The sequence below is a fragment of the Equus caballus genome, chromosome 23 (assembly GCF_041296265.1).
Source record: "Equus caballus isolate H_3958 breed thoroughbred chromosome 23, TB-T2T, whole genome shotgun sequence".
Classification (NCBI taxonomy): Eukaryota; Metazoa; Chordata; class Mammalia; order Perissodactyla; family Equidae; genus Equus; species Equus caballus.
The window spans coordinates 58,001,130-58,019,551 of NC_091706.1; the positions used below are offsets into that span (position 1 = coordinate 58,001,130).

Sequence of the window (18,422 nt, forward strand, 5' to 3'; positions counted from 1 at the left end):
TATATGTTAAAATGGGAGGATAATGATAGTTATAATAACTAGGAGGCAGGTTATTCTATAGATAGTATCTGTAATCTTCACAACAGCTCTGCAAGGTAGACCTCGTTGACACGCTTGTGTTTTAAGGTTGAGGAAACACATCCCGAGGGGATGATTATACGGCTAGTACCGTCAGAGTTAAAGTTTGAACCCCTGATTTTTCTGGAACCAAAGGCAAGCCTTTCTCTCCGATTGTGTGAATAACCGCGGAGATTGTGTGAATATTTGAGTGAATAACCCCGGAGTTAGTGGCATGTTTGTTACTAGTGCCTTTCCTGGGTTTTTTGCCCGCTGGGACTGACTTAATGCTAAGCTTTTTCCACAACAGTAAAGCAGTGGCAAAGAACGTCGGATGGGAAATTCTATATATTGTACATTTTCTTAAAGTTATCAAGAAAGCTAGAGTACCATTTTGATCATAGACCTCGTCTGCCATTCAAAAAGTCGTTTCTTGAAACTCCCCTTGAAATAATAATAGTGATAATTCTGTTACTTTGTCTGCAGAGTTCAGAATGGCAAGGGAATAGAATCACGGAGCTAGTTGGAATGGGAAGATTGTAAATGTGGTGTGAACACATTCAGAATAAAGTGATAATGGGATATCCGAATAGAAATTTCTAATGAACAGTTGAAAATCCAGAATTGGTGCCCAATTTAAAGGACAGAACTGGAGACATTGATTTATGTGTCATCAACATAGTTGGAGTTGTAAGAAGAGGATGAAAGAATGTAGAAAGAAGACAGGCAATCTAAGACTGATCATGAGTGATGCCAAGGAAAACCAGAGAAGTACTAGACACAGAGTCTAACAACTGAGAAGCCATTTTAGTTTAAAGAAATGATTTGTTTCGTTTTTAACAATTTAGTAAATTTTGTAATCTGCAATGCCTTCATGTGGGAGGAAATTCAGAAAGTATAAAAGAGAACAGAAAGTTTTTACCTGGCACTGAGATAGATACTGGGGATATGAAGATGTATAAGCTCCAGCTCTTGCCCTCAAGGGAGAGTAATACTTAAACAGATCATTTCAATCGGTGTGAGAGGCACTGGGATAGACATACGCTCAGGATGCATAGTAGCGTATAGGACAGGCCTGTGGACTCAAATTGAAGAAAGTAGAGGTGGTTATGAATTGGTCATGTAAGGATTCTTAGGGAACATAACAGGCAAGATGTGTAGTTAGGCTAGGGGACAAGTTAGGAGGCCAAGATTCCAATACACTTGAGTCCGTGAGGCCCTGATCAGTATTACAGGAATAGAGAGGAATGTACATGTTAAAGATTTAGAAATAAAATCAGTAGGACTCTGTGATTAGCTATGAGAAAAGAAGGAGAGGGAGAAATCAAGGACTAAGTTTCTGACTTATATGACTAGGAGGTTGTACCAAGAAGAAGAGCACATGGGGGGGGGTGGTGACAATGAGTTTACATTTACATGTGTTTATTTTGAAATATCTGTGGGACATCCAAGTGGAAATGTCAAGTAATTATTTAGATATAAATACCTCAGATTGAGTGTGAGGGGTCAGGGCTGGACATATGAAGTTGTGAATCATCTGTTTATTAATTGTTAAAACTGTAAGTGTAGCTGAGGTGACCCAAGGAGAGCTTAAAGAGAAAAAAGAAAAATAGAGCGTGGATGGTCTTTTGAGGAATTCTGCTAATAAGAGCAGGTAGAATCGATGGAGGTGACTGAAAAGGGAGAACCAGCAGAGGGGAGTATCATGGAGATGATTTCGTGTAGGAGTGGACACCAGTAACAGAGAGGTGGCATTTACATCCCTAGCTACATTGGCAGGGACCGTTTGAGTGGAGTAGTAGGAATCCAGAAAATAGTAGAAATTGAAAAAGTAGAGAAAAGTGGATATAAGCTATTCTTTAGAGTTTAGCTGCGTCGGAAAAGGATATATGGGACAGAGTTAAAAGTGGTTTCAGGATCAAGATAGTAGTTTTTAAGGTCAGGAAAGAATTGAACATGATAAGGGGACTGAAAGAAAAGAGAAAGTTTAAAGATATAGGCAGGAGTGGGAGAATGCCCCAAGGGAGATGGGGGTGGGGACAAGAGGAGGAAGGCTAATGTCCCAGAGGAGATGGGATCAAGAAGGTAAATCAGAATAGAGATTGATCTTGAATGAGAGAAAGGATAGCTATTGAGATTGGAGAGCAGGGTGGATATAGGTAAGTTTGTGTGCTCCAAACATGATAGATTTTAAGTCATAATTTTCTCAAATTAGGAGAAAATTAAGTCATCTACTAAGAGTGGCAAGAACAGACGTCAGGTAGAAAAGTGGTTAAGCATTGGAATCATCAAGGAGAGAAGTAGCTTGTCAAAGATAAATAAAACAATTTCTGAGGTGAAGGTCCAGCTAAGTTTGGTGACTATTACTTTACAGTACTCCAGTCTGTACAGATGTGTGATTTCCACCAGCCATGCTCAGCAGTCCAGGTTGGATGTAGAGAAGGGTTTCTGATGGTGCCGGATGGGTTGAAGAAGAGTTCCAGGATACAAATTAGTTGATGGTGCTCATGAGACCGTAGTTTGGTGTAGAGAAGAAAAGGAGTCCTTGAAACTGCCCTCCCCAAGGCCATTAGTGGCTTCTTACATGGGGATCCAGTGGATATTTCCGTGTTCATCTTACTTGAATTCCCACAGTGAGTGGCGTGGCTCACCATTCCTGCCTTCTCTTGGCATTCCTGACATGCGCTCCTGGTTTTTCTGTTTGCTTTCTGAGGCTTCATTTTCAATCTCTTATACTAGTTTCTCCTCTTCTGTGTGACCTGTGTTTATTGACATTCCTTAGGCCAGAGTCTTGGGCACTCTTTTTCTCTTTATTCTCTCTGGATCAGTATCTTTAAAACTCTTTTGAACATGAACTATAATAGGACATACATTTTACGTTATAAGCCAGTATACATATCTATTTAAATTTTTATAAATGTAACTGAAACAAAAATTTAATGAAGCAACACTCTTCCTATGTGCAGTGAACTCTCATAATTTCTGTTTTATTTTATGTCTAAAGTATATTGGTCATAACCTACCAAGTTGTTTTCACAACCCACTAATAGGTCATGACCCATAATTAAAAATAAAATTCTAAATTATGAGCCCAAACTTTAAATAATGTATTCTTTGGAGTAAAGGAGGGGGCTGATAAACTGGAAGAGAATGAATGAATTAAGAAGATGGTTTTAAAGGGAAGTATAGTGAGAATAAAGATGAGATAAGGGCAGAAGGAGAGGAGATTAAGGGCAGAGAATGAAGTATTTCAATTAAGGCATTTGAGATGAAGCAATTCCAGATGATGACAAGCTCCAGGTCTGGCCACGGCTATGAATGACTGAAGTGATGTTGAGATGGTTACTGAAATTAGGTCAGGGAACTGTGAAGCTAGTATGTTAGACAGTGAATCCAGTGTCCATACGGAAATCATCCAGGATGTTGGTGGGACTGGAATAGATTGTGAACTGGGTGCAAAAGACTTCAGGAAAGGTTGGGGGGGAGATTAGGAGGTTCCTAGATTAAAGCAACCAGGAAAGGTCCAGCGCCATTGATTGCATTCCCTGGTCCTCAAAGGAAGAGAATCCTGTTTGTTTTTGTAAGGACTTGGAAGAATAATGTTTTCAAAGTGACACTGGGGAGCAAGGAGAGTGCCTCCTACTCCTTTGTTTTGGAATTGTGGAATGGCAACCTAAAACAGCAGTCTTCACTGCCGAAAGTGTTTTCTAGGAAAGCCTGGATTCCGTTAAGGTGAAGAGTGAAAGGAAGTATTTGATAACAGGTCTGAGAATATAAGGGAGTTAATCATGGACCAGAAAGCACAGAGAAAAGAGAGGGAGAGAAGAAAGACGCAGGATATGTCAGGAGAGAAAACTTACTAGAGTATGCATGAAAGCACAGGAGAGAGGTAACCAGCGGGGCTTGCATTTTGGTAAGGGAAATGAGGAAAGCATGTTGTAATTAATGATTTCATGGTTCTAAACGGAAGACTAATATCAAGTTTGAACAAAATTAAAGCAGGCTTAGCTTTGTAGCGGTAGCTGAAATGGCAATTTGCAAGAAAAGTCAACATGGGTTAAATGTTTGAAGGAAGGGTATGTGGGTCGCTGGTGTCTTGCTATAGAAGACAGCAAAGGAGAATTGAACTATTCTTTGTTTCCAAACAGTGGTTAAAGTAAACAATGGCCAGTAATCACAAACCTTCAGCAGCTCGCCCTGTGTCACGAGGTGGAATTGGGTTGACAGGAAGGCCTCCTTCTGGAGTACGACCCCCATCAGGAAATATTCGAGTGGCGACTGGAGTAAGTTTAAAGTAAATCTGTTGAATTCTTGTGCATATGTATTGGTAGAAGTTGGAAAGCCTGTCTATCACAAGAGATGATTCTTTATTCTTTCTTTATTCTATAAGCATATTATTATATGTTTGTTTTTTGGAAAATATTTAAAAGTATAACTGTGGGAGAATGTCTGAAAGACACTATTGAGAGAAGATGTCTGCTCATGCTGATATTCAAATTTATTTTAATGCTACAGTAATTTAAGTGGAATAGTGTATTGGTGTCAGAATCAGTTGAAATGGAGTAGACCAGAAACAGAATCAGACATGTGTAAGATTTTAATTCATGATTAAGGTGGCATTTCAAATTAGTTGGAAAAGCATAGAGTATTCAATAGTGCATTCAAAGAACTGGTAAACCGTTTGTTTTAAAAAAATAGTTAATCCCTCTCTCACACAGAATTCTAGATATTTTAGAAACTTTAAATTTAAAAAATGAAACCACAGGGGGTTGGCCTGGAGGCATACTGGTTAAGTTTGGCACACTCTGCTTCAGCCACCCCAGTTTGCAGGTTCAGATCCCAGGTACAGACCTACACAACTTGTCGTCGGCCATGCTGTGGCAGTGTCAGACGTACAAAATATGGGAAGATGGGCACAGATGTTAGCTTAGGGCCACTCTTCCTCAAGCAAAAAGAGGAAGATTGGCAACAAGTGTTAGCTCAGGGCCAATCTTCCTCACCAAAAAAAAATAAAATAAAATAAAAAAGAAACCATAGATATACTAGAAGAAAATATAGGCAAGTATTTCGTATAAACTTTGTGTGGGCTAGGCCTTTGTAAAAATGACAGAAATACCAAATACTGAAAAGGAAAGTATTTTTATATTTATATATTTGAATTTACAAAAATTGAAAACACCATTAAAAAAATTAAAAGAAAAATGAGAAACTGGTAAAAAATATTGGAAACATCTATGTCATATATAGAGTTTAGAATCTTAAAATGAAAAAGCAAACTTTCCTAATTTGTAAGAGTTCTTTCTATATTAAGGCTATAAATCCTATGTCCAATTAAAATTCCATGGGATTTGTTTTTGGAGAAGTGGGGAGAATATCATTATAAAACTATTTTAAAATTCACGTAGAACAATAAAACAACAATGAAAAGTATAATACTCTCATATAAAATATATCGTAAATGATAAGAAAAACAATCTCCTGGTTGCCAGAGCAGCCTACAAACAAATTCAAGTAAATGTTAAGAGCTTAATGTAAGATAGTGTCATAAATCAGTGACTCGATAAGAGAAACACACCATATTAGAAAATATTGGATAAACTTTATAAACTGATAATTTTGAGCTGAATAATATCCTATAGAGATAATTATTACATTTTCATTGTAATTATAATAGTGAAAATTTGAAAACCTAAATGACCTTATAACAGGTGAATCCTAAATTGTATATCTATCCGTATAATTGGCTATTGGGTAAGCAGTAAAAATTATTTTCAGAGAATATTTGGGGAAATAATTTTATATTTTTACAGTACAGTATTAAGTGAAAGAAGCAGTATGGTGTCAATTTAACATAAAAATGTACGTTTATATGCACATAGAAATGAATACACCAAAATATTTATAGTAATTTCTCAGATGCTCACAACAGATGGTGTTGATGACCTTGTAAGGTACATTTGAGGTACTTAAGCTCGGACAGTAGGCTAACTGCAAACTAGAGAGAATGCTGAGTCCTGTGTTTAATTCATAAGAAGAGCAGCAATTTTGGGAGGGAATAGTTTTGGTAAAGTCAGGGTTTAAAGTTTTCAGATTTTTCTAGAGTTTTGGGTGAAATCATCAACATCATCATCAACTTATACTGATATGATTTTTCTAAAGTTTTTATATATATAGTACTGAACTAGGGTATCTTCTATTATTCTAGTAAGAATTTATGCTTGTTAATTAAATATTTGTAAAAGGAATCTGACATTTTTTGGCCACCTGCTATTTGCTGGGTGCTTCACCTATTTAATATTTGCAGTTTTTAAAGTAGTAACGTTCATCGTAAACATACAAACGAAGGAGAAGTGTCAGAGTCCCTCCTTCTACCCCAGTTATAACCATTCTCAACATGTGACATGTATCCTTCCAGCCTTTTCTCTATCCATTTATGAACATTAACACATGTGCATGTATTATTGTATGGTTTTAGTATTTTACAAAATGAGGATAGTACTATATACATTCTTATTTACCTTGTCCTTTGCTTTCAATAATATATTATAAATATATTTACATGTGAATACATATCTACTTCATTCTTTTTAATGTGTGGAGTTTTAATTTATATTTTCATCTGGTAAATTAAAAAAAATTAGCATAGTTATTTGAGTGGCTGTCATAATTAAGCTTGCATAAAGTCAAAGAGGAAATTATTCAGAAGGTTTACCCAGAGAGAGATTTAAAATTCTCTCCCCAAGATCACTCGGCATAAGCCTGGACTCATTTCATTTGAATTTATAGTTGACAGTGTTCTGTGTCCAACGTATTCTCTGGAACGTGCTACTGTTGCTGGCCCCCATATTCCAAATAATTACCAAGTAATCTCAGAGTCACTTAAGAACTATGTTAGCTGATAGGATCAGAGTCTCCCAGCTAGCAGAATGAAAAACAATCCAAATGCATGACAGTGGTTGTATCCAACCCCTATCTAAAATTTCTGCTACATATTTAATCTACTACTTTACTCTTTGGCGGGGGGGGGGGGGGGGGGGAAGAAAAGAAGGAAAGGAAGATAAACAAAAGAAGGATCTCTTGGAACAATTTCAGCTTGTCTTTTATACCTTCCCATGCCTGTACATACCGCATATATGAACTGACAAGACAGGAGTCTTTTGTCCTTTCCTCAGGGCCTATAATGTTATATTGGATTTTGCAGACCTGAAGTAGAGAATCATGTAGACGAATAATATGAATACTTGCTGAATGATATAAGCCCTTTAAAACCTACATGGCTGTCTTGTGATGGAATTATATCTAATTTTATTTCAAAATGAAAATTGTTTTTTTTTCTAATTTTAAAGGTAATATATACTTAGTCTAATAATGCTGAAAACACCAAATTATATAAAAGACAAAATAAAAATGAACTATAATATCATTATATAAAGATAACTGTTGTTACTAATTTTTTTTATATAATCCTCCAGACTTTTTGTTTTATAAAAATGGAATTATACATACTGTTTTGTAAATTTTTTTTATATACTACAATTTATTTAAAACTATTTTCTATAGTTAGCTAAGGACAAATATGTGGACATTTACCTCCTTTCCAGTTTCAGGGTATTATAAATAATGGCTACACATAAAATTTTAAGTTTTAAAGAAATGTATTATTTAATATTCTTAGAATTTTAAATGTTAAAGAATTTTATTTAATAATATTTCATATTTCAGACATTCAAAAATATAAGGAATATTTTACAAATTATATAGAATTTTAATTTTTTTTAATATTCTCTTTGCAGTCTTAACAATAGTAAAGGTACAGTGTTTTTCTACTTTACTGAAACCGTGGTCTTGTTTGTTATTTAGATGCCACCTGGAACAGCAAGACCAGGCTCTCGGAGTGGTCCCATAGGAACAGGAGGAGTTCTGTCTTCTCAAATCAAAGTTGCTGATCGTCCTGTAACACAGCAAGGTTTGAGTGGAATGAAAACTGGGATGAAAGGTATCTATTTTAAGAAGATGAGTATATTTTGTATAAGAAATGTTATAGTACCATATTACCAAATCAGAATTATAGAGTGAAAGAGACTGTTTTACTCAATTCTTATTCCTTGATTCACAAAATTATTGTGAGCCTTAAATAAGAGAATGAATGTGAAAATACGTTGTGAACTAGAGGATTATATACATGTATGAGCTATTTTGAACTTTGTTTTTCTGAACATGGAGCGTTGCTCTAACTTGAAGAAATTTGAAATAATTTAAAGAAAAGCTCAGGAATGAAAACTAGATTTCTAGTACTATATAGAAATATTCTGAAATACTTTTTGATTATTTCTTTATCAAAATGACACTATTATGATATTTGCGTATTTATGAGAAGTGAGTCAAGAAGTGTTACCTTTCCTAATAATTAATATTCCATTGTAATGCTTAAGTAAGGAAATGAGGCTAGCATGTAGGTTTATACTACATCTCTCATTATGCCTCTCTGTATGTATTTAGAAAGGCATAACAATATACTGTATATTATGATTCACAAAATTGGTCTCATGTATATAAATCAAAGAATGGTGAACTGTTTTATAATGATTTTTTTTCTGTATTTGTGACAAATGACTTATCAGGGATGAAGATATTCTACTGATACAAGGTTAATTGTAAGAGAGCATACTACCTCTTAGAATATAGTATGTCATGCCTTTCAGGAGACTTAAATTTTCTTACCTGTATTATAATACCACTTAGCTCACTAAATATTAAAAACCAATTGATTATTTAGAAATGCTTGCTTAATAATTATCAATACTGTGAAAAAAAGAGTCAAAATTATATAGTTGTTTACTCTTTAAAAATATTCACAGAGGGGCCAGCCTGGTGGCGCAAAGGTTAAGTTTTCATGCTCTGCTTTGGCAGCCCAGGATTTGCAGATTCAGATCCCGGGCGCAGACCTACACACTGCTCATCAAGCCATGCTGTGGTGGTGTCCCACATACAAAATAGAGGAAGACTAAGCCAGATGTTAGCTCAGGGACAGTCTTCCTCAAGCAATCTTCCTGAAGAAACAGTTGGCTCTAGCTGAAGGGAAACTCCTTGAAACCCCTAAAGGCAAGAAGAAAAAGTGAAAGGGAGAACTTGACTCATCGAAAGTCAATTTAATGGCTATGGACATAATAAATAAATGTACAGTCTCTAAAAGAAAGAGTTAGGGTTGGGGCAAGCAAAAGGAGGAAGATTGGCAACAGATGTTAGCTCAGGGCCAATCTTCCTCACACACACACACACACAAATGTATATATATGTTTTCACAGAAATGATTATATGTTTAATATTACTTAATAAAAAATATTAAGCACAGAAACATACTCATATTATATAGAGAATTCATCAGATATTTATGCTGTATTAATTTCTCCTTCAAAACAGAAAGAATATCATTTCTCCCAGTATACTTCAAGGTCTTAGTTCTTAATTCTGATAGTTGCCACTGTGCACCGTGCCCTGCTGTGACCTTTGTTCTTACGTGCTCTGGTGCTCCATTTCCCGTTCTAGTAAGACATTCTCTCCCTCTTCTAGCACAGACCTCCCAGTCGATACTCCTACCCTTCCCTCTCACACCTTCCAGGCATTTCATCTCTCTCAAGGTTTGGGATGTTTAAACTAAGAATACTTTCTTAGTCCTACTGAAATGTAAGATCATGTTTCTAAAAAAGTCTCCAAGACAAATTATGGCAAATCATAATCTCTTGCTTGCATTGAGAAATTCACAGTCTAAATCTGCACTGTCTGTTAGGATACCCAATAGCTACATGTAGCTAAATAAATTTAAATTTATTAAAATAAAGTAAAATAAAGAGTCTGTTCCCCAGTAGCACTGGCTACATTTCAAGTGCTCAGTAATCCCACATTATCCAAAGTAATCCTACTTTATTGGACCATGCTGATACAGAATATTTCCATTTTTGCAGAAAGTTCTCTTAGATTAGCCCTGTTCTAGATTCACTTAGACCCAGTTTCCATTCAGTGAACCTGACCTGTAGAGTCTCTGTCTTAACAGCCACACCTCTAATCTCATCTTTGTGGTCTTAAATCAAGTTTCCTTTATGTCATGATGCTAAGATTAATTCCCTTTTCCAGTTCAAGGATTCTTCTTGATTATTAGACTTATTGGGGCGTTCGTGAGGACTATCAGAGAATTGTAGAGTGTAATTCTGGTTGAGCTTTGGATTTGCTATTTTGGTGGCATTTCCAAACTGAACACTAATACATTAAAAATTTTTTTTTAGGTCCCCAGAGGCAAATATTAGACAAATCTTACTATCTTGGGCTTCTTCGGTAGGTTAAATAAAGAAATTTTTTTTTCTACGCATGACCATGAAGTTTTAACTGTGGTACTTATTAAGATGATTAAGTATCTGTTGATGTCTAAGAATTATTTTATGTTCTAACATAATTGCTGGTTAATTTGGCTGTACTACAAAATAGAGGTGATCATACAGTTAGGCTGAGATTCTAAATTTTATGTATTTGCATGAATGTGAGCTATGTATTTCAAGTTCACTATTTTTCATCTAATGATAAGAATAATCTTTTATGCTTCCTTCACTAATTATGCTGAAGTATATTATTCATAATGTTGAAATGTTACCAGTTACATCTAATAAGAAAGGGAAAATGTTTATACTAACTTATGATGTATTAATTAGTGCACAGCTTTATGTGAGTATTTAGTCAGTTCCTACACATATGGCCTAATTTTAATTAATTCATAAGCTTTGTTGTATGTCTCTAAGGGTGTAGCTCTAAATTAGGAACTTGTTTCTCCTTCTCTACCTACCTTTTTCTCTTCTCAGATGTCCTACATTCCTGTCTCCGTTTTCCCGTATTATTTTATTTTCTTCTTGGCCTGTCATCTATATCTTTTTCCTCTCTTACTTCTGTTCCATCCTTCCATCAAGCCCTAAAAACTCTATTTTCTTTCTTAGTCCTTGGCTCTTTTGTTTCTCGGTTACCTGGATCTCTTTGATTCTCCAGCTCCTGGATGGCAATAAAGAGAAATGTAGGGGGCCAGCCCGGCGGCTGAGTGCTTAAGTTCGCACACTCCGCTTCAGCAGCCCAGGGTTTCACCAGTTTGGATCCTGGGCACGGACATGGCACTGCTCATCAGGCCATGCTGAGGCAGCATCCCACGTGCCACAACCAGAGGCACTCACAGCTAGAATATACAACTATGTACTGGGGGGCTTTGGGGAGAAGAAGAAGAAGGAAAAGAAGATTGGCAACGATGTTAGCTCAGGTGCCAATGTTAAAAAAAAAAAAGAGAGAAGTGTAGGTTTTGCCCATCTGCCCTCAAAGCTAGCATCAGTAAAATTAACAGTGAGGCCTTCAGTTGTATAGCATCTCTTGATATCCAGCCACTTTTTATCAAAAGAAGGAAAGGAAGTAGAGCTATTTCTCATCATTGCATTGCCTCTCATCTCGAGGATTTGTGCTTCTGCATGAGAAAATAGTTATAGCTATTTGTGTAATTATTTGACTCTAGAGCAGTAGTTCTCAACTGGCAGTGATTTTGCCCCCCAGGGAACATTTGGCAATTCTTAGAAACATTTTTGGTTGTCACAGCTGGTGTTGGGGGATGTACTAATGGCATCCAGACCAGGGATAGTGGTAAACATCCTACAGTGCACAAGAAACCATCTCCCACCAAAGCATTGTTTAATGACCTAAAATGTCAGTAGTACCGCTCTTGGAGAAACCCCATTCTAGAGGGGAGCAGGAGTTCTGAGGGTAACAGTTAGGCATCTGCTTCTGACTTTAGATTGTACCCGTTTGATCAGGTTTCCATTCTAGTCCTATTTCATCTTTCTCAATGATTAGAGAATCTATGTCAATTTCTTATCATTTGGGATATACCTCATTCCTAATCAAATAAGCCATGAAAATTGTCTTTCTTTTTTTAGCGCAACTTTACAAAACTATTTCTATTATTGTTGCACATTTGTGAAAAGTCTGTTTTCTTTGAGAAAGACTCTTTTCTGAATTAGAAGTATTGGTGACTTTCTTATTTCTTTTCATTTAGAAGTAAAATAAGTGAACTTACAACAGAAATTAATAAACTTCAGAAAGAAATAGAAATGTACAATCAAGAGAATTCAGTATATTTGTCATATGAAAAGAGGTGAGTAATTTTGCAGTAAAAATAAATCTTTTTATTATGAGTAACATTTAATGTAATGTTTCTGGAGTTCTATAGTAGGTTTATAGTTATACATAATGTTCATTAATGTTCATCTGCTGATTTATGGATTTATTTTTTGTTTGCAGAGCTGAGACTTTAGCTGTTGAAATCAAAGAGTTCCAAGGACAACTAGCAGACTACAACATGGTATTACTCTTTTCTGAGAGAATTTCATTTGAATATTTTCATTGCTTTTTACCACTTTAAAAATATATTTACATGACATGGTTATTGCAAAAAAATGGAAACCTCAGAAAGTGTAGCAATTAAAGTGTCCCTTTGTTTTCTCCCTCATTTCCCTCCCTAGAAATAATTTGGCCTAACAGATTGATATGTATTCTTTGAGTATTTTTTTAAAAGATGCATTTACTTACAAATACAGAAACTCATGTTTTTTTTCTTAACAATGTTAAAATAATAATTTTAGGAGCTGGCCCTGTGGTCTAGTAGTTAAGTTTGTTGTACTCCACTTTGACAGCCTGGGTTCAATTCCCGGGTGCCTACCTACACCGCTTGTCGGTGGCCATGCTGTGGCAGTGACCCACATACAAAATAGAGGAAGATTGGCACAGATGTTAGCTCAGGGCAACTCCTCCTCAAGCAAAAAGAAGATTGGCAACAAATGGTAGCTCAGGGCAGATCTTCCTCACCAAAAAATAAAAAATAAAAATAATTTAAAAAGTGCTAATATTTATTGGGTACTAACAATGTCATTACTTAAAAAAATTTTACATTGCTATGAAGTGTCACCATGAAATTTTAAGAATCTATTTGTTTTGTACACAAATTACCTCCATCCATATATTTCATTCAAAATATAGTATTTGCCTTTTGTCAAAATAGGGTATGTAACATAAACATAGTTCCACTAAGGATGCTTCCTAGTGTGATTTTCAGAAGAAATAATCCCTCAGCAGGCTTAATAACTGCCCCAATCTTTGGGGTGATCTTGGCCCCATGAAAATTTCTACTGACAAAATTTTCTTCCTTCAGACTCCGTGGGTGCTTTAGGCAGCAATAGTGCCTGGACTCAATGAAGAGAAACACTTTTATCTCTCATCTCCTATTAAAAAATAGTGTTACACAAAATAAGAAACATTCTACCGTAATGGCTGGGTAAATTATGATATACCTACTTGATGTTGTTATATTGTACTTATAAACAAACTTTTGCTTATTATAGTATATTATAGTTCTCAAATTTGTTGAACATAATCCAAAATGAACATTTTGTAGGGCCTAATATTCAGTGCAGTTTTTTTTAGTAAATGATGTCCTGTTCTAAATATGAGAAAAATCATTTTTTAGAAAATATAAAATGACATTAGATGAAAGGGATTTTTACTTGTACTGGAATACATTAGGTAAATTACTTAGTATAGAAATATCAATAACATGAAATATGCTGTTTGAAGGTTTAACGAGCTAACACCTGATACAGAGAAAGCACTTAGCTAAGTATCTAACGTATAGTAAGATCTGCATAAATGTTGGGTCTTATTAGCACTTATTATTCATATCACAAGTGAAAATGTGATATATACTGATGTATATTACATTAGTAAAGCTTAGTCTTTTAGAATCAATTAGACCCAAATAGTTTGCTTTTAGTAGCCTTCCTGTTCAAATTCTTGCTCCACGACTTGCTAAATTTCTTTATCTGCAATATGTGGACAGTAATATCTACTTCATAGAGTAACTGTGAAAATTAAGTGAAGTAATACCTATAATAGACTCAGAACAGTGTCTGGCACAAGGTAACTATGTTAGCTATTGCTGTCATTGCCTACTTTTTGAAGTAGGCTTACTAGTGTTCTGTTTGTGCCATACCCTGTGGTTTTTTTTATTTTTAGAAGACTAAGAAAATCATTTTACATTTTCACTGGTATAAATTTGTAAATCTGTTTTACACCCTTCTCTGAAAAATAAAAAGAGAGAGAGAGATCTGCCCCAAACTTTTGTCTTCTCTAGACCTTGCTTATAAGCTCAGACATCTTTTCAGAGCAGGCAGAGCTCTTCAAGGTACAATCTGTAGGAAGAGTAGTTTATTACTACTCACTTTTCCACTCTAAAAATGTAATTTGTTGATTGGCCAAATGCATAGTATATGCTTACTTAGGTAGCTCAGTATTTGTTTTTATCTTAGAATATTTCAAAGTATTAGTGTTTAAATAACTAATTATTTGTAAGATTGAATATCTATATTAGGAAGTATAGAGAAAATTTATGAAGACTAATAGAATGTATTTTGTTTGTTTTTTAGTTGGTAGATAAACTTAATACCAATACTGAAATGGAAGAAGTAATGAATGATTACAACATGGTAAGAGCATTTATAAATGTAAGCAATAGATCTACATGGATCATATCCTCCAAAACAAAGCATTTGTTATCTGGAAATAGTTTGATAAAACCTTGTGGACCTTAGAGATAGGTATTTCTCTGATCCTAACTACCACTATTATGGTTGAGTTCCCTTACTTGCTCTTTTTAAATTTCTTCCTGTTGGTTGGCTCTCCCAATAGGATGCTATAGTGTCTTTCTACAAGGCTGTGTTTGAACTGGTCCCACACTCAGCATTAGTTAGGGAGTCCCATCTACATTTCCTTGTGTATAAACTAGTTTGCAATACTTCTAGTTAAAATTTGCACAAATGGAGCTGAGTACTCAATGGAGATACCATGGCACCTTTACCGAGTTTTATAAGAAAGGTAGAAAAGTAGAAAAAATAATTATCATGCTGCCAGACATAATACTACTTTTGATTGGTAATTGAGAATTTGTGTTCAGTGTTCTTAGATTATTTGGCAGGAAACAAAGTGATAGTAGCTAGCTTATTTTGATTATAAACATTTGGAAGAACGTGACATACAATTTATAACTTATATAGCTTATAATTTATTTACATAATCAAAAACTATGATAGCATAGAATTTATAAAATCACTCTTTTCTAAATTAGGGTTCTAAAAGCATAATTTAATGAAATTATTCTTAGCTTTCGAACACAAGAGAATTCCCAATTCAAAAAACTATATTTCTAATGCCAAATGTAAAAAGTAGAAACTTCTTTATGTGTTTTGTCACTTATTTGGGATAGGTTCAAATTCTAGGCTGAATATGCACAGATAGTGTCAACTAGGAGTACTCAGGTAAAGTCCTGAATGTTTTAAGAATAAAACTTGTACTGGGTCTAAATTCAACATATTACTAATCAACTATTAAAGACCCAAAAATTCTTGAAATTCTGTTCACATAAATTAAGTTTACGTTGGATTATTTGACAGATCACTAGAGAACAGTGAATATTTTTGGTATGAGATTACAGTGTCTGCAAAAAAGACTGTTTCTTTGTATCTGGTGTTGTGGTTTGTTAGATGAAACAAATACTGTATATTTTTAAAACTTTGCATGTGGCATTAGGATTATTATAATAATCTCTCAATGAGTTCATAACCAGAATAACCTTTAAAGAAATAGTTTGGTTTAATGGTAATTTTTTATCACTAATTTCTGTGTTGACTCTTTATTCAGCTTAAAGCTCAAAATGATCGAGAAACACAAAGTATGGATATCATATTTACTGAAAGACAAGCGTAAGTACATCCATTTAGAACTCTAACAGATTTATAAGTGAGCTGTATTAGATGGTTAACTTTTGAGTCATTTATTTTTTCACACGTTTGCTTGTTTTTTCCTGTGGCATTTTTTATTTTAAAAAGTTGAATATTTGCAATACAAATTTTATTGTTTATACATCTTATCTTCATTTACCATTAAGTACCCAAATCCTATACAAATAAAATTTCTATATAAATTAGATAAGTAAAATTTGTACTTCTAGGAGTTAAAATCTGAGCTAGATAAGAACATCTTCATCTTTACCAATTTTAATTTTAACCTGGGCTTTTTAACTAGTTTGAATTATGAGATTTTAAGCCCCGGTATAGTAAAGGTACATTATTAGTCAGTGGGCTATTTGCTTTATTTCATTATTCAATTATTAATTGATAATTAATAGTTATATTAGTAATCTACATGACAGATTAGATTATATGTGCGTCTTTATATATAACTTGGTTAAAACCAAATACCGAGTAACTTTGACTTTGGTAATACAGTAACTGGCAATGACAGTAATGCCTACAAAGATAATAAGTAGTTGTGATGTAGTTGTCTTAGTCTGTTTGGGTTGCTATAACAAAATACCATAGACTGGGTATCTTATAAGCGATAGGAGTTTATTGCTTACAGTTTCTGAGGCTGGGAAGTCCAAGATTGGGGCACTGACGTGGTCCCATTCTGGTGAAGGCCCCTATCCTGGTTCATACTCGACACCTTCTTGCTGTATCCTCACATGGTGGAAGTTTCAGGGGAGCTCTGTGGAATCTCTTTTATAAGGGCATGAATCCCACTCATGAGGGCTCCATGACCTAATCATCTCCCAAAGGCCCTCACCTCCTAATAGCATTACCTTCATGGGTTAGGATTTCAACATATGAATTTTGGAGGGACACAAATATTCAGACAATAGCAGTAGTTAACATAATTATTATTTATCAACTTTTTGACCTTAATTAAATATTGTCTAAGGCAATGCAAACATAGAAGATGAGGTATTTTGTACACACACATGCCACACACATTTTTGTCCCAGAAATTTATCAGTATTAATCTCTTTGAGAGCAAGGATAATAATTAGCCAAAATTACCAAAATTGTTTACCACCAAATATACTGTCATGTTACCTATGCATGTATAGTAAATATTTGATGAAGAATAGGATGTTAAAATATAATAATAAAATATTTGAAAGATAAATGTAATTCTTCTGTTGATTAAAAACCAAAGAATCTCTTTTTCCAACTCTATCTTTTGATGCTGCTGCAGAGTACTGTCTTAAAAATTATAAATACTAGATGTCTCTTCCCTTTAATAGAGAAAATTTTACATTCATGGTGACCACCAGACTCTTACTTGAAAACTTTCCTTTTTGTTGTTGTTCTGGTTTTAAACCATTTAACAAATATTTGCCATTTGCTGCATATAAAATCTGCTCCTAGGTACTTAAAAAGAATAAGAAATAATAAGCTATAGCCCATTGAAGACATTATAGAGTTTAGAACATTTAGGTCCTCATTCATTTCATCATTTATCTATATAAAGTTATATAATACCCAGGTCAGATTATAAATATTATATGTACATTTTTTTAGATATTTCATACAAAAAGGTAACTCCCAGATTGTAAGTTGAAGAATATCATAGGTTTTTAGGTCTATTTGGTTCATTTGGTTAAGGAAAATTTTTTAAAATGTGGTATTTTGTCCTGAAAATGTCAGCAGTTTCAAAACTTAATATCTGTAGTTTGTAACTGAGGCTGAGTGAAATAGGTTCTCCTGACCCTTTTAAGCAGAAATTTACTTTTATTTGCAGCGGGAGGATAGATTTATTTCATGTGTTAATTAGATGGCAAATCTCAGTAACAAAAGGATCTACTTTGACTCTACACATTCAAAGGGAGCAGGAAATGCCATACCTTGAGAAGGCCGGTGTAAAAAACTTCGGTTTTCATTCTCTTCTCTTTTAGTATGCCATGTAGTGTGGCATGGCTATCTGGTTTCTTATGGAACACCTATTCATAATAAGTTGGTTATAGTACATAGCCTTAATAGATTACTATAACAATACATAGACACTTGGCTTTAATTCAATTTCACATTCTTTCTTGAACTAATGATTCTCTTCCAATTCTGATATCTACACTTTTCTAGTTCAGTATTAGGCAAAGTTAGTTATCCTTTAAAAACATATGTAATTGTAATTTTTAACCCATTTATTTTTCTTTGTTTAGTCCAATATTTGTTGAATACCCAATATTCAATTATAGAGAAATCTTGAATATGAGATTAGATATAGTTCACTCATAATCATATTTCATTTTACTACATTTCTCAAATATTAATATTTCCCTCTTAAGTTAGGAAATTATATTTTGGGAAAGTGATAGATTATTTAGAAAAAGATGCCTCATGTTTCTATAATTATCTTACTCTTATATTTGAGATATAAAACAATAAAGTGTAATTGATATTATCTATTAGGAAATAATACACATAAAACATTTATATCCT

The 18,422-nt window shown here is 34.3% G+C and overlaps 1 protein-coding gene across 5 annotated transcripts in view; it reads left to right on the forward strand.

Annotated features, from left to right (window-relative positions):
• IFT74 (intraflagellar transport 74) overlaps window positions 1–18,422 on the forward strand; it is a 72,163-nt gene that overhangs the window by 2,714 nt on the left and 51,027 nt on the right. For 3 of the 5 annotated variants that reach the window (XM_070248532.1, XM_001498209.7, XM_023627447.2), the window contains exons 2-8: window positions 4,206–4,340; window positions 7,918–8,053; window positions 10,338–10,386; window positions 12,131–12,229; window positions 12,376–12,436; window positions 14,553–14,612; window positions 15,823–15,884. In XM_070248532.1, the coding sequence (XP_070104633.1) occupies window positions 4,221–4,340; window positions 7,918–8,053; window positions 10,338–10,386; window positions 12,131–12,229; window positions 12,376–12,436; window positions 14,553–14,612; window positions 15,823–15,884 (587 nt within the window). In that variant the 5' untranslated portion in view covers window positions 4,206–4,220. The remainder of the gene's footprint in view (window positions 1–4,205; window positions 4,341–7,917; window positions 8,054–10,337; window positions 10,387–12,130; window positions 12,230–12,375; window positions 12,437–14,552; window positions 14,613–15,822; window positions 15,885–18,422) is intronic. The other 2 variants (XM_070248534.1, XM_070248533.1) reach the window with 1 other exon arrangement.